The sequence below is a fragment of the Diospyros lotus genome, chromosome 4 (genome assembly GCF_014633365.1).
Source record: "Diospyros lotus cultivar Yz01 chromosome 4, ASM1463336v1, whole genome shotgun sequence".
Taxonomy (NCBI): Eukaryota; Viridiplantae; Streptophyta; class Magnoliopsida; order Ericales; family Ebenaceae; genus Diospyros; species Diospyros lotus.
In genome coordinates, this window is record NC_068341.1 from 42383542 (window position 1) to 42398237 (window position 14696).

Genomic DNA, 14696 nt, shown 5'->3' on the forward strand with positions numbered 1-14696 from the left:
CTTTTGTGTTTTTCTTAGTGGTGCATTGGTTTCTTGGAAGACTAAGAAGCAGCCTACAATTTCACGGTCCTCTGTTAAAGCTAAATATCAAAGTATGGCTTCTACCACTTTCGAGCTTGTTTGGATTACTAATGTTCTTAAGGAACTTGGTGTTTCTGTTCCTTTGCCTATTCAATTCATCTAGATTGCGACAATAAAGTTGCCCTACATATTGCTGCCAACCCTGTTTTCCATGAACGTACTAAGCATCTTGACATTGATTGTCATCTTGTATGTGATTACTTCAAACAAGGTTTTATTGCTCCCATGTTTGTTCCATCTCAGTTGCAACTTGCAGATTTGTTTACTAGGCCTTTGTTTGCTGTTCATCATCATTCTATGGTTGTCAAGTTGGGCTTGTGTTCTCTCCAATCTCCAACTTAAGGGGGGGGGGGGGGGCTCTTGGTTGTAGTAGCTAGATGATTGTATTCATGTAGTGGTAGCATGTATCTAAATGTGAGGTCGGTTGTAAAGGATCAAATGTGCAGTGTATATAATGTTAATAGGTGGACATTTTTTATTTACTAAACTTATGAATAAGAGAAGTTACCTCTATTGTTTTCTTCTTCTCTGTTTTGTTTGGAACTTGGCTTGTGCAAATCTTGATTTCTTCACAATAATCACAGTTAAATTTGAAGTCATAATCACGATCAAATTAAAAGTTCCAATATCAATCAAATTTAAATTCGAGATCACATTACAATTGTAACAACATCAATTCATTAAAATTAGTATGAGAGCCTGAAGCTCGTCGAGATTAGTGATCATGTCTAAAGCATTAATGTGATGAAGACGAAATAAAGTACACAAATCATATCATATATGTGAGTGATGTCACTTCTACACAAATCATGGGCACGAGTCCACAGGGCATTACATCCACAAAGAGAGGTCGAGAAATAGGCATCAAAGTGGGCTTAACAGTCTACCAACATCAGGAACCATGCATGGAGATGATAGAAGATGAAAAGGCATGGAAAAACAAAGCGTCTATTACAGAAGCTAGACCTTACAACCTACAAATGCATGGATTTCAATTGGAAGAGCTATTGCTTCGGTTGTTCTTTCATATCCTCAGCAATCCCTCTTAATATCTATATATATATATCCCTTGTGTACTTGCAAGGCGACAGTGAGCCAATCGAATGCAGAATTACAATTGAAAGAAAAAGAACACATTTAATTAGCTGAAATATCAGCTGTTTTGCTCTTTGTCTTGCCAACCTGGTCTGCCTAATGTGAACTCTAAGCTTGGTTTCTTCAGATCCAAATCACGACCTAAATGCCTATTCACACAACTCAAATCACCTTCCTGCAAATTATCCCGAACAGTATATCAATTAACCAAATTCCGCAAACAGCCAAACACACAAGAAAAAGTGTGCCCCATTAATACATATATATATATATATATTTCTTAGGAGATTTTGGTTATTGGTAAATATGTACGTACCTCTCTTTGGTGTCCTGATCTTTGGTGCGATGGAGAGGTTGATGAAGCTAGGCCATCGATGCTGTTGAATTTGGTTTGCAGCCAATCCTCTCTACCGCTGGAATTTATTAGAGTGAATACTGTTAGCCTTTCAAGAACACATTTTGTTGGCAATCTAATAAGAATCATAGGATTGGCTAACAGTACTTAAAAGCTTTGTGAATTTATATATATATATATATATATATATTAAATCACTGTCTCATTGATGATCAATGAAATGAGATGCCTTGAACGATTGTTCTGAAGGATTAGAAGGCTTTGTTATTTTGTATTGGCATTTGATTCCTTTATATATATAGTTAGTTAGTTAGTTTAGTTAAAGCTTTGAAGGAAACTGAATTTAAGGGCACTTATATAAGGGTATCCTACCCGTTCTTTTATTTTTGCATATCACTTTTAACTTTCATTATTTATACAGTCCATTCTTAGATACCGATATCTTAGAATATATTTGAAATAAGGAAAGCACGCTTAAGTTAAGGAAATGACATTTTGGCCTTAATAATAAAGAAAATAAAATTAACCTGTGGTTAATTATTTATAATCACAATTAGAGGTAATTTCTATATAGAAGAAGAAAAAGTATAGGAATTAATGCTCTCTTTTGCTTATAATTCTACTTGGCTATGATCAAGTTTGTAACTTTCTTGACAAACCAACAAACTATATATATATATATATATATATGTGTGTGTGTGTGTGTGTGTCTTTATATCTCCAAAAATTCTAATTGCAAAAGAAAGATTCATTGAGAAAAAAAAAAATGAGGATAGTGGCTATTAGTTGTGATTTATAAGTCATTTTGCATGTCCAATGAGTAACGGTCAAATTCATATTTTTTTTTTGTATTTTCATGTTTTTTTTGTGTGTAATTATTCAAATTTTTTCTTGTTTTAATTACATTCTTGAATATGATTTTTGAGTCAATTTAACTTCTGTATTTAATTTTTTTTAGGTGATAGTTTAAATTTTTTGTTATTTTGATTCTAAATTTGTATTTTTAAATTAATTTAATCTTATACTTTTATGCTTAAAAAAAAAAAAAGATAGAATTAGATAAGTATCCGTCACACTCTATTTATATCAAAATATTGAAATTAAATTGACTTGAAAATGCAAGTTTAGGGATGTAATCGAAATAGTGAAAAGTTTGAGTAGACAAAAATAAATTAAAATATTAAAATTAAATTGATTCGAAAATATAAATATAAGAATATAATTAAAATAACAAGAAGGTTAAGCGACAATATTATAAAAAAACATGCAAAGGACATGCGCAAAAATGTAAGTTTTGGCCAATGATTAACTCATCAGTGCACACCTTAAAATAACGATTATGAATTTTATCAACAGAAAATAGAAAAAGAAACTCGGGACAAAATATAGAAGCTAGGGGCAACATGAATATCCTTTCATTCTTTCAACTTGGTGGCCACTGGCCATGACCTTGTATATATTTCTAAACCGGGAGAGAGAGAGAGAGAGAGAGATGTTACCTTGAAGACTTGCTCCAAAGTTTAGTACAAGGGAAGTCTATTTCTTGTTGCAAAGTCCCATCAGATGGAGCCCTTTGGTCAATAAACCTACAAGGTTTGCTATGTTCACCTGTGTTGCCCATTGTAGAGATATCTTCTTCTCCAGACCCGTCTGATTGGCCTTCAAGAAGAACAACAATAAATCTTGAATAGGATTATTTGCATTACTATTAATTAAATCTTGAATAGGATTATTTGCATTATTAATTAAATCTTGAATAGGATTAGCAGAACGGACTAATTGCAAGCGAGGAAGAGAGGATTTTCCAACTTGAATGGGATGGGAAATAATCAAATAATTAATGGAAGAGAGAAAGTAAGTCACCGCGAAACAGAAACAAAAAGAAAAGGATGGGAGAAATTAATAAACGAAGAAGAAGCTAAAGGAAGAAAGGCTTTGCGGATTACCTGAGAAAGCTGCAGCTTTGTCAGTGGTTTTGACAGTTCGATACATCTGCAAAGTCATCGGGAAGTATTGGCAAAGATAACTGAATGGAATGAGAATCAAAGTATGGAAATGGAAATTGATAAAAGAAGACAAATGAAGCAAACACCCAGTTCGCATCTCTCTCTCTCTCTCTCTCTCGCTCTCTCTCTCGCATATAAACACCACTCTGACCTTCTGGGTCTTTGTCTCGGTTTCTTCATAATCACGACGTTGATCTTTCATAAGCTGTATTATTATTGAGAAATGATGGCTCGCTCTCTCTCTCTCGCATATAAACACCACTCTGGCCTTCTGGGTCTTTGTCTCGGTTTCTTCATAATCACGAGGTTGATCTTTCATAACCTGTATTATTATTGAGAAATGATGGCTCGCTCTCTCTCTCTCTCTTCCCCCGAGAAGGATCAGATTTCCATGTTCTTTTCTCATACGAGTCAATGTTCATTCACTGCACACATCGGCTACTGTGCCGGAGGATTAACGCAGACCGCCCCCAATCACAGAGAGAGAGAGACAGAGAGAGAGAGAGAGAGAGAGGTTTTTCTGTTTTATTACTTTTGCTATATACCTGTAAATGGCTCTTGACATGAGCAAGTGTGAGATCTTTGACATCCATGAGCTCAAGAACCGACTTTGGAGTAGCCCCTAAAATCAAAACCACAGAACAGCAGATCCAAGCATTGACAACAAATTAAACAAGCGTTTTTTATTTCCTGGGAAATTAAAAGAAAAGAAAGAAGACGAAATTTAATCAAATCTATATATACATACTTTCATGGCCGCCAAGAAGCTCAACAGCATGAACAAATCGGGCATGAAGGGTGCTCGTCCAGCGCATCCTCGGCGCCCTTGCACTCCGTTTCGCCGGCAGCTTGGCCGGCATAAACCTCGATCTTACCATCTCAAACTGATTATAGTTACGATAGTGCAACTGGAAAGGCGAGGAAGAAACAGATGAACCAGAGGAACAGGAAGAAGAAGAAGAAGAAGATATTATTTGATGGAAAACAGGAAACGTAAGGTTGTGATACACCGGAATACCCTTTATCGGCGTCAAGCCGTCCGGCTCACCGGACGGCCTTGAAACTCCGCCGTTTAGGTGGGTAGCCGGTAGGCGATAATGAAGATAAGGGTGTGCTAGAGACAAGTCAGTGTAAGCATGGGACCCGCCGGCGTCGCTGCTGTGGGATTCCCGCCGGCGGCGGCTGGATAGGCCGGAAGTTGGGTTACCGTCCGGAGGGCTGATGTGCAGAGAGAGATCGGGACTTGGGTAGGAAGAGGGTTTGATCGAAATCTCTTGGGAAGGCATTTTAACTCATCGGATCAATTCTCTCTTACACAAGGATGGAAACCAAGGGACATGGAAACAGGAAAGAGAGAGACTGGAACTAGCTAGGCCATTTCCTTAATTTCAAGACTCAAAACGGGATGAAGGATACAAACAGATTACTCTTCCAAGTCTTGTTCAAAGGGAGTTGAGTTGAACAGAAGGAAAATGAAAGAAAGGAGAATAAGGAATCAGAGAAAGGGCACGGAAAGGTAAACTGGGTCTGGTTTCCCGAGAAAGTATACATCGGAAAATGACACCACCATCTGCAACGTACGTCTCTCCTCGTGTCTCCCTATCCAGCATAAGTCAAACCATTCATTAATTGAGCTGCTGTTACCTAATCCCAGGAAACTAATAATCATAATAATAATAACAATAATTAATTCATATGACAACTGTTCGTTTGGTTGGCTAGCTCTAGTTAGGGTTCATTTAGCTCCTCTCACATTCCCCAATTACTATTTGTACAAACAGGATGTCGGTTCGAATTGTAGTGTTATAATTGTTCTCTATTCTAAGGGTTGTGTTAAAAAGAAGTCATGTTTGATGAGTGTGTGATTATTTGTTTATTTATTTATATCAAAAAATAAGTAATGTGCATCGGTCTAAGTTCTTGACAGGGGTGAGCAAAAGTTCGGTAAATCGAACTAATCGAATCGAATTGATAAGTTTGGTCAATTCTATTCGATTTTTTACCCATAACGGTTCGATTTGGTTATTTCTTTCAAGATTTTCGGCTATTTAGTTTGATTTGATTATTTTTTTTCAAGAATTTTGGTTATTTGATTTGATTTTTTTGGTATTATTTACCAAAAAATTAAACCTAACTGACAAATCAGTCATCTTTTATTAGGTTCGGTTCATTTTTTTGAGTAAAAAATTTAGTTCTATTTTCAGTTCGGTTACAATGGTTCAAAATTCGGTTAGTTCGATTTTGATTATTTGGGTTAGTTTAGATGATTCGGTCAGTTCGATTCGATTATATACCTCAAATTAGTTTGGTTTAGTTAATATAATTTTCGATCGATTTGATTCGATTATAATCGATTACACACTCCTAACTCTTGACTATAAGATGTTTTATTTTTTATAGATTATAATGCACTAAACCCTCTTTGGCAACATTTATTGGTCAAAAAAATAAATTTGTTACTTTAATCAAAATATTTAATGATATGACGATACATTTGTACAAGATTTCTAACCTTAGCACATGTTGTGGGACAGTAGACAGTTAAGTGAAATTTAATTTACGAAATTATTTGATCTATGGATAGAATCGGTACAGTGAAAGTAGTAATGTCAAAGGAATCATTATCACAAGGCATATAGGGAGAGGTCATAAGTGTCTATATCGTAAAATAGATTTTTGATGGAATGAAAAAAAAAACATATATGGTAGAATTGTAACAAAAAAAAAAAGAGAAGAAGATCGTAATGACATGATTAATTTTAAATAATTATAAATAATTTTATTGTATAAATTAATTAAAATAAAAATGCTAAACTTACATTTAATAATTAATTTGAGAGGGAAAAATAGAAAAAGAAAAGTTAGAAAACATACCCACTAACTCTTATCACTCTCTAAATCCAAGTAAAATCGCAATTTATTTTCAAATAAGTGTATAAACCAATCAATCCATAGCCAAAGCAAAGTTTAATTCATCTTTGAATCATAAAAGTAAATTAATTAATCTCCAATTTATTTTTGATTTACAAAAGCAAAAAATTAAAATTTTAATTGAATTTTCTTATTTTTTTTTCAATAAATGTAATTTTTGATTGAATTTTTAAAGACAATTTTTTTTTGAATTTTCTTGTTTTCCCTTTTGTAAATACAATTTTTGATTGAATTTTTAAAGACTATATTTTTCAAAAGTCGAAATTTTCTTATTTTCTTCTGCGTTAGTTGTTATATTTTTTTTTCCACCTTTTTTCTTTATTTTTTCCTCTCGAATAATCAATTGATACCATTTTCCTCCTTTTAAGGGTAAGTTTAGTATTTTTATTTTAATAAAAACAAAACTATAAAAGGAATAAATGTCCTAAATATTAAACTTGGAGTGCATCTATTGAATTTAAACATTTTTTTTTATAAAAATTTGGAAAGTATCCTTTACTTTTGATTTGAAGCACCTTAAAAGCTAACACTTTTCTTGTATTCTATTAAACATTTTTTTTTAATTTTTTTCAAAAATTAATTGGGCTTTAAAAAGCACAACAACCATTAAAATGACTCGTAGTGATCTCTTTTGTCATTAGAGTCCAAACTTCTCGAGCAAGAAACCATTACCTAGTGCGCATGCAGTTCGTAGGTTATTGTTCGAACCCAATTTAGAACTTACTTTTAATTCACATTCGAAAAAATAGTAATTAAGAATTCTTATTAGATTAAAAAACAAAAACATACATTAAGTGTTAGAACATTTAAAAAAATTGAAAACAAGATTAATGCTATTTCTATTTATTTGATCAATAGAAATTTTCAATAAGAATTATTTATTTTTGCTTTTAGTGAGAATTAATGTTACTTTTAAAAAATAAAGGGATAAAGCACAAAAGTGAGAGAGATGATAACTTTTGATTTCATTTCTCTAAGAATGCGGAGACAACAAAATATATATATATATATATATCTCACAAATAAAGAGATATATAATAATCGTACGACTAAAATTTACTAAATTTTTTTAAAATTTATAAATTGAGATACTTAATTCTCTTGTAATTTTATTTTTGGCCACGATCCCATTTGACATTGTTTTAAAATAAAAAATAAAATTAGATTTACATGTTAAAAAAAGAAAATGACTTCAATGACCCAATTAATATTAAACAATTATATATAATTGTATTATTATAAATTAATTAAAAATAAAAATTTCAAATTTACCTTAAGTGAAGGAAAGTGGCTGCAATTGATGATTGGAGAGAGAAAAATAAAAGAAAAAAAATGAGAAAATATAATCGTTTGTAAACTCTAATCGATTTGTAAACCTAAATAAAATCTCAATTTATTAATATCTTAAAAAAGTACAAAAGGAGATCAATTTATAATTTAAACAAAATTCAATCCATCTCTTTAAATTATGAAAGTAAATTAGTCTCTCATTTATCTTTAAATCGGGAAAACAAAGTAACCTTTAAAGAATTGAATTTTTAGTTGAATTTTCTTATTTTTTTAACTTAATTAGTAAATATGATTTATGATTGAATTTTCAAGCATGCAATTCTTTAGATTTTCTTATTTTTCTCCTAAGTGGATATGATTTTTGACTGAATTTTCAAATATTCTATATATATATATTTATATTTATTAAGATAAACAACTCATAATTATAAAATATATGTATATATATTTTATAAACCTCTCGGTTTCGGGTCGGATCATTAAAAATCTGTAAAAAAATCAAAGTTCCTGTTGTGAAGGGGCACTTAACGTACGGCAGGGTGTTGAAATGGCAGAGCGTAGGACACGACGAGTCTCTTAAAAGTCAAAGACTGGGTCTGATTTCCACTGTTTGGCTGCTGCCCCTTTCTCAGACATTTATTACCAATTATGACGATTTGATTCGGAGAGGCTAATTTTTTTTTTTAACATGCAAAATTGTACAACACTAATTTTAGGGTGAATTGTAATTATTTTTAGATTAATTTATTGTTAAATATTATTTTTTATATTAAAAAATTTATTTTAATTGATGACTGACGTGTAGATCCGCCCTGATTTTATTGGCTTCTTATCAAAAAAATAAAAATAAGAAAATAATATTTTTTTAAAAATAAAAATATAAGGAAAATGTGTAGATTAAAAAAAATATACAGGCTTCTTTATAAAATACAAAAACAATATACAAATGAGTTGGATAGTTCATGAGTGGTTCGGTGTTTGACTTAACAAAAATTCGTTCGAATTTGTTCGTTAAGGTAAACGAGTTAACTTTGAAGATAACTTTGAAATTTAATTTGTAAATGAGTCGGGATTGACTTCAGTAAAATTTAATTTGTTAAATGTCACAAACATGTTCAATTATAAGTTCTTGAATATTAATGGACTTTATTGGAGATTTGTAAACATACTTGATTAGAATTTTGTAAATAATCTCATTTATAAATATATTTATTTAAAATTTTATAAATATATTATTTAACATAAAATTATCAAAATTTAAATTATTATAATATAATTAAATTAAATTAAATATATTTAAAATTATTATATATATTAATCTAATCATTTAACAAAATATAATATATGTATATATAATAAATAAAATAATAAATTAAGTATAAGTAAAATAATAAGTTTTGGCGAGCTCAAATCAAGTTTTAGTTGAGCTCAAGCTCAAGTTGGTTTGAGCCTAAAAATTGGCTCGTGAGCTGAAGTTGTGCTTAGCAAAGCTCAGTTCAATTCGATTGCAACTCTCATGCATAGATCGTTATTTTATAATAGATTTAATTAACGTTATTGAAATTATTATGTTATTTAACGTTTGTTTGACATGGGCTACTTCAGAGGAGGGCGTGAGCTTTCCTTACACATCTCCTGTATGCCTGTATTGGGCAAACTCAACGTGGACAAGAGGACAATCATTAACTATGTACGTTTACAACTTAATTATTATATCTTCGATTTTATTTAAAAATATTTTTATTTTTTAGAAAATTAAAAAATTATATGCCATGTGAAATGAAATTTTAGAAATTTATTATCCGCCTCTTACCTAAGTTATTTGTCAAGAAGACGTAGGTACTATGACCAGTTCCAAAAGGAGAGAAGGCACCACTCATTGATGAATAATCAGCGGAAGATAGAAGAATGTGTGGTGGGGGAGAAGGGAGTGGAACAGTTCAATTTATCCTCCGCCTTCTTCAATGCCTCTAGAGAGAGACCCACAACTTGCAATCAAACTGAGGCTTCTTATTCCATTAATATGACCCGTCAAGTTGGTGGGTCCCACCTGAGAATTAATGACAATCTTAGATTGTCCTTGGATTGAATTTCCTTTCACACCTGACGCGACCATGTTAATAGCACTACTAGTAGTCAATTAAAGTATAATAAAATGAGTATCTAATTAGGGTGCGTTATGAGTATCTAATTAGGGTGCGAAATTCGAATTTTATCTAAATTTTAAGAAATTCTATCAAATAAATTTTTAATTTTATAGAATTTGAATTCTATCTTAGTTTAAAAAGTAATTTTTTTTTTTTTGAAATCAAGGAATTAGAATTTATAAAGATTAAGGTGAGAATTGGAATTTCATGGAATTTGAATTCCAATCTCATTTTTCACTTCTATCAAACGCACCCTTAGTGTATGATAATATAATATTTATTCGATACAAATAAAATAAGAAGAAGGGCGTGGGCTTATTTGAGCCATCTAATTATATTAGATAATGTAATACATTGTGAGTTTATACATTTTGAATTAATGTCTTTGATGTTAAAATCATGGTAATTCAAAATAAAAGAGTTTGGCGTAACTTAAAAGAGCACAATGAAAAACATGATTCAAAAGGATCAAATAAGAATCAATTACCTTTTTCTTGATAGGAGATTCTTTTAAATCATGAATAATGTTAGAAGTCGTGATTGATGATAATGTCATCAGTTATATGATGTATCTTTATTAAATGAAGTTAAGGAGACTATATGTCATTATCTCTTCTGCCTCACATTTCTTTTAATAAAAATACGATATATCATAACTCTTAACAATACTCTTAAACTATTGCCAAAGGAAGCGACAAGACATTGCTTCCATGAATGGCTCTAGTTGAACAATTAATAAGGACCATTTAATTGGAATTTTCTTTTTGAACATAAAAATAGGAAATGACTTCAATTGCTTGCTTTTGTTTTACAAAAGAAAAAGTCCAAAAGTTCTTTAAATTTTGAAAAAAATGGCGTTGCTAAAATTTTGTCTTCATCCTTTCTCTATAATTTTTGTCACAATTTGATCCGTCCCAATATAAAAGATAGTTATACATCGATAGGAGTGCCTATATCTTTGTTAGAGTATTGATGAATTTATATATTACGTTTTGATGTATTGTTATTAGGATGTCCTTTTTATATTGTTATATTATTCGTTGTTCGAAAAGACTAGTTGACTCTGTTCTTTATCCACCTAAAAACTAGAACGCTACACGTGATCGTGTCGACTCTTTTTCTAAAGTTACTCTCTAATTACGTAAATCTTTCTAAAAATTATTATCAAAATTTCCAACAAAACAATGTGATGAATACCATTTTCCTTGGTTTTATTCAATTGTACTACTGAGGGAATGGTAGACTGTGGGAGAGGACAAAGTAATGGATGCAAAAACCAACAAGATGACAAAGGCTTCACAACAATAACCCAAAAGGCAAAGATAGCCCCTTTACTTTACCAAGAACAAACTAATTAAAGCAGTGTGAAAACTGAAAAGCCAACAAACAAAGCCATAAACTCTCTCATTCTGGGTCTTGATTAGGTTATGGAAAATGATTTTTGATACCGATTTGGACTGAAAATCCTAATCGTAATGGATAAAAAACCCCATTCGGCTTGTGTTGTATCCACGCACACACTGTCATGGATGCGAGGCAAGGGTCGAATGGAGTAATTATTATATTCAGTTCGAATTCAGATCGAATATCACTATACTTAAATAATACGTCATAGGTACATATTTGTCTAATTTTAAGTCTACTATATGTCATAACACATTCAACCCATCCTAATACTTTTCGAAGTTGTGGCCCTATATGATTGACATCTGAAATATTTTGGCGGTGTTGATTATAAATTTTGGGCTGTTATTTTCTTATATTTAGGACGACAATTTTAAAAGGTTCGAGAATACCATTTTTTTAGGTAATTTTGATTTTTATATGAGAATTATGAAATCAAAATATACTTAAGACTACAACTAACTACCTGGACCCAAGATCCCAACATAACAACCAAGAATAAACTCCAAAAATCAAAGGCTAAAAGGCTACAATCATGAACAAAAACAAACATCTCTAACCTTAGGCATCACCTCATTGATGATACAACAATATTAATCTAGTTCAAACAAGGGCAACAACTAGCCCAAGTGATCCAAGATTCATTGGATGATGGGGGGATCAAGCTTCCACATATAAAGCATATTCTTGATTGGCACATCATTAAAAAAATTTAGGTTGCTATCGCTATCGTCTTTTGAAAAATAACCAAACTCCTGTTTAATTTTAATTAGTAACTTTATTTTTAAGCGTTTTTATTATTTGTAATTAAATAGAGATGTCAAAAGTTTTTTACAAAAATAAAACTTTTTAGTAAAAAAAAAAAAATTCAAAACTAAAACTTCTACAAAATTATTTCTCAAAATAAAATTTTAATGCGATTTCTAAACCCTAAATTTTAATTATAATTTTTAAATCCGAAACCCTAAACTATGTAATTTATGATGTTAATTTGATGTGATGGATAGAATTTTATGTAAGTAAATAATTTAGTTTTAATTTTAGTCTAAAAAGTTTTGTTTTTAATTATAAAAACCATGGCATGCCAATAAATTAAAGTTAAGAAAAAGAAAAAGCAATGTGGATGGGACATAAGAATTCTGAAAAGCTATTGGAAAGGACATGAAAGAAAGAGTAAAAAAAAAAATAATAAAAGACTTTAGTAAATTAAAAAGAAGAAGAAAGAGCAAAAAGAGACTTTGACTATGCTGTGATAAATCACACCTTGTAGGTACAATGATGAATGAATGATGGTTGATAGAAAGGTAAGGGGCTAATTAGGAAAATAATTTAATTATTATTTTATGAATTTGTAATCTTATTTAATCTTTTTAATTTTAGTAATTAAGTTTAAATTAATTATAATTTTATTTAATATGTAAAATTAATTTAAAAAAAATATGTTCAGACTTAATATGTCAAATTTTATATAATAATAATAATAATAATAATAATAATAATAATAATAATATTTATAAAACTCACATGTACACATAAGTAAAAAAAAATGTAACTTGAGTTTGGATTTTTTAACTTGGTTAATGAAGAATTAAAAAGTTTTTTAACAAATAATATCTCCAAATGTGAGTTGTATATGTATATTTTTTTATTTATGTATATTTGTGAGTCCCATAAATATTATTATTATATAATATTTGACATGCCAAGTTAGAATGAATATATTTTTCCTAAATCGATTTTACATATTAGATAAAATTATACCAAAAATGAATTAATTTGGATCTAATTATCAAAATTAAAAATATTAAATAAAATTGTAAATTCGCAAAACGTATTGAATTATATTTATGATTAGTGCAAAGGTAAAAATACATCATCCTTATTGTACATCTAACATTTTAAATTATATTAAATATAAGTACATGAAAGCATCGTAAAACTTTTCTAAAATTCTTTGCTTTATTTGCTAGGGTTGTTGCAATAATTAATGTAATTTTTTATGCGACGAATTTGAGTTTTAAAAATATTTTTTGTGTAAAAAAAGAGAAAAAAATGCACAAAAATACATTGTGCACAAAATATTCCATTTTTGGAATGAAATTTTATAAAGAGATTAGTAGTTTTTGATGAAAAATAAAAGTTGACAATGAAAATTAAAAAAAAAGTACTCTCATGCCCATAATTTTGTGATATATTTTAAGTGAACTTTATCAATTGAGAGACAATTCAATCCTTAAACTTGTTTTTGCTCCATAAAAAATAGACCATACGTCTAGGTCTAGGTCTAGGCCTAGATAAAAAAATTAGCCCAAATAATTGAATCTGTATCGATTTGAGTTTAGAATTTGTCTTGTTCTGATTGACTCAGATTTAGATTTGATTGTTCATGTAACACGTTCAACAACTCTCCCTCACTTTATAGTACATTTATATAAGAATATAAATTTCAAGATACATATACATCATTGTCGCATATTATTGTTGTGCTCTATCTCTGATATTAAGATTAATTTAATTATTAAAAAATATATTTGATAAAAACTTAACAAATTTTAGACAAACTCAAAATTAAGAAATTCTATCTGATACAATCAACTTTAAACAGAATTAATAATAATTAAATCAAACCATAATAAAAATTTGCAACCCTAATTATAAATCAAGTAAAAAATTCGTTCCTTTATTAGTGCACAAAGAATGTGTTGACGAGAAGGAGAGTCTCCCCAGCTGTTGGCCATTTTTGAATGCATAATTGGCTCTTTATTTAGGTCCCACCTGGAAGATTGTGTCAAAGTTGTTAGATTTTAATGGAACTAATTAAGTTTATGCGTGCTTGTCAGCTAATAAAAATAACCCTATTTTTATTTAGGCTAAAGATCATCTATAATTAAATATTTATCTCCCTGACTTGATCGGGATATAAATTTATATATATTAATTTTTTTTATATATATTACGACTTAAGCACCATCTTCAAGAGTTAATGTTTGGTCAAGATTAAAATAGCTCAGCATTTCTTCTTGGCTAGTCGATATGAGATTCGCCAAAGTCACTCACCGATTGCAATGCATCGGGTTCGCCCCCTTTTGAACACGTGCATCCCTGTACGTACTGGCTCCACTATCCGATAACAGGAGATCAGCTTTGATACCAATTATAACAATCCAAGCAATCATATTCAAAAAGTTGTTGCCTAACTAGCTTGCGAAAGCCCAAGACCCCCTCTAGCACATGCTAACATGTCGAATCACCCCGGTTCCCCTAGAGGTTGATATCTCAGTGTATTACAGTCGGCGAGTGATCTTGACGAATCCCGCATCGATTGACCATGAGAGGATGCTGGGCTATTTAAATTTGGGCTAAATATCAACCTTTAAAATGTAATAC

At 30.4% G+C, this 14696-nt stretch overlaps 1 protein-coding gene across 1 annotated transcript; it reads right to left on the reverse strand.

The window, feature by feature from the left end:
- Positions 1-837: 837 nt before the first annotated feature.
- On the reverse strand, positions 838-5102 carry LOC127798747 (transcription repressor KAN1-like). Its single transcript, XM_052332331.1, has 6 exons — positions 4286-5102; positions 4083-4159; positions 3478-3523; positions 3031-3190; positions 1493-1589; positions 838-1351 (listed from the first exon to the last, which is right to left on the reverse strand). Exons 1-6 carry the CDS (start codon positions 4821-4823, stop codon positions 1235-1237), a joined length of 1035 nt encoding a protein of 344 aa, XP_052188291.1. The 5' UTR covers positions 4824-5102; the 3' UTR covers positions 838-1234.
- Between the last annotated feature and the right edge of the window lie 9594 nt (positions 5103-14696).

Excerpts from the sequence above, each read along its gene's own strand:
- LOC127798747 (XM_052332331.1), bottom strand. The coding sequence starts at position 4,823 with ATGCCTTCCCAAGAGATTTCGATCAAACCCTCTTCCTACCCAAGTCCC. Across the intron at positions 3,191-3,477 it reads CAAAGCTGCAGCTTTCTCAG|GCCAATCAGACGGGTCTGGA; the intron begins GTAATCCGCAAA and ends TTCTTCTTGAAG. Across the intron at positions 1,352-1,492 it reads GATCAGGACACCAAAGAGAG|GAAGGTGATTTGAGTTGTGT; the intron begins GTACGTACATAT and ends GATAATTTGCAG.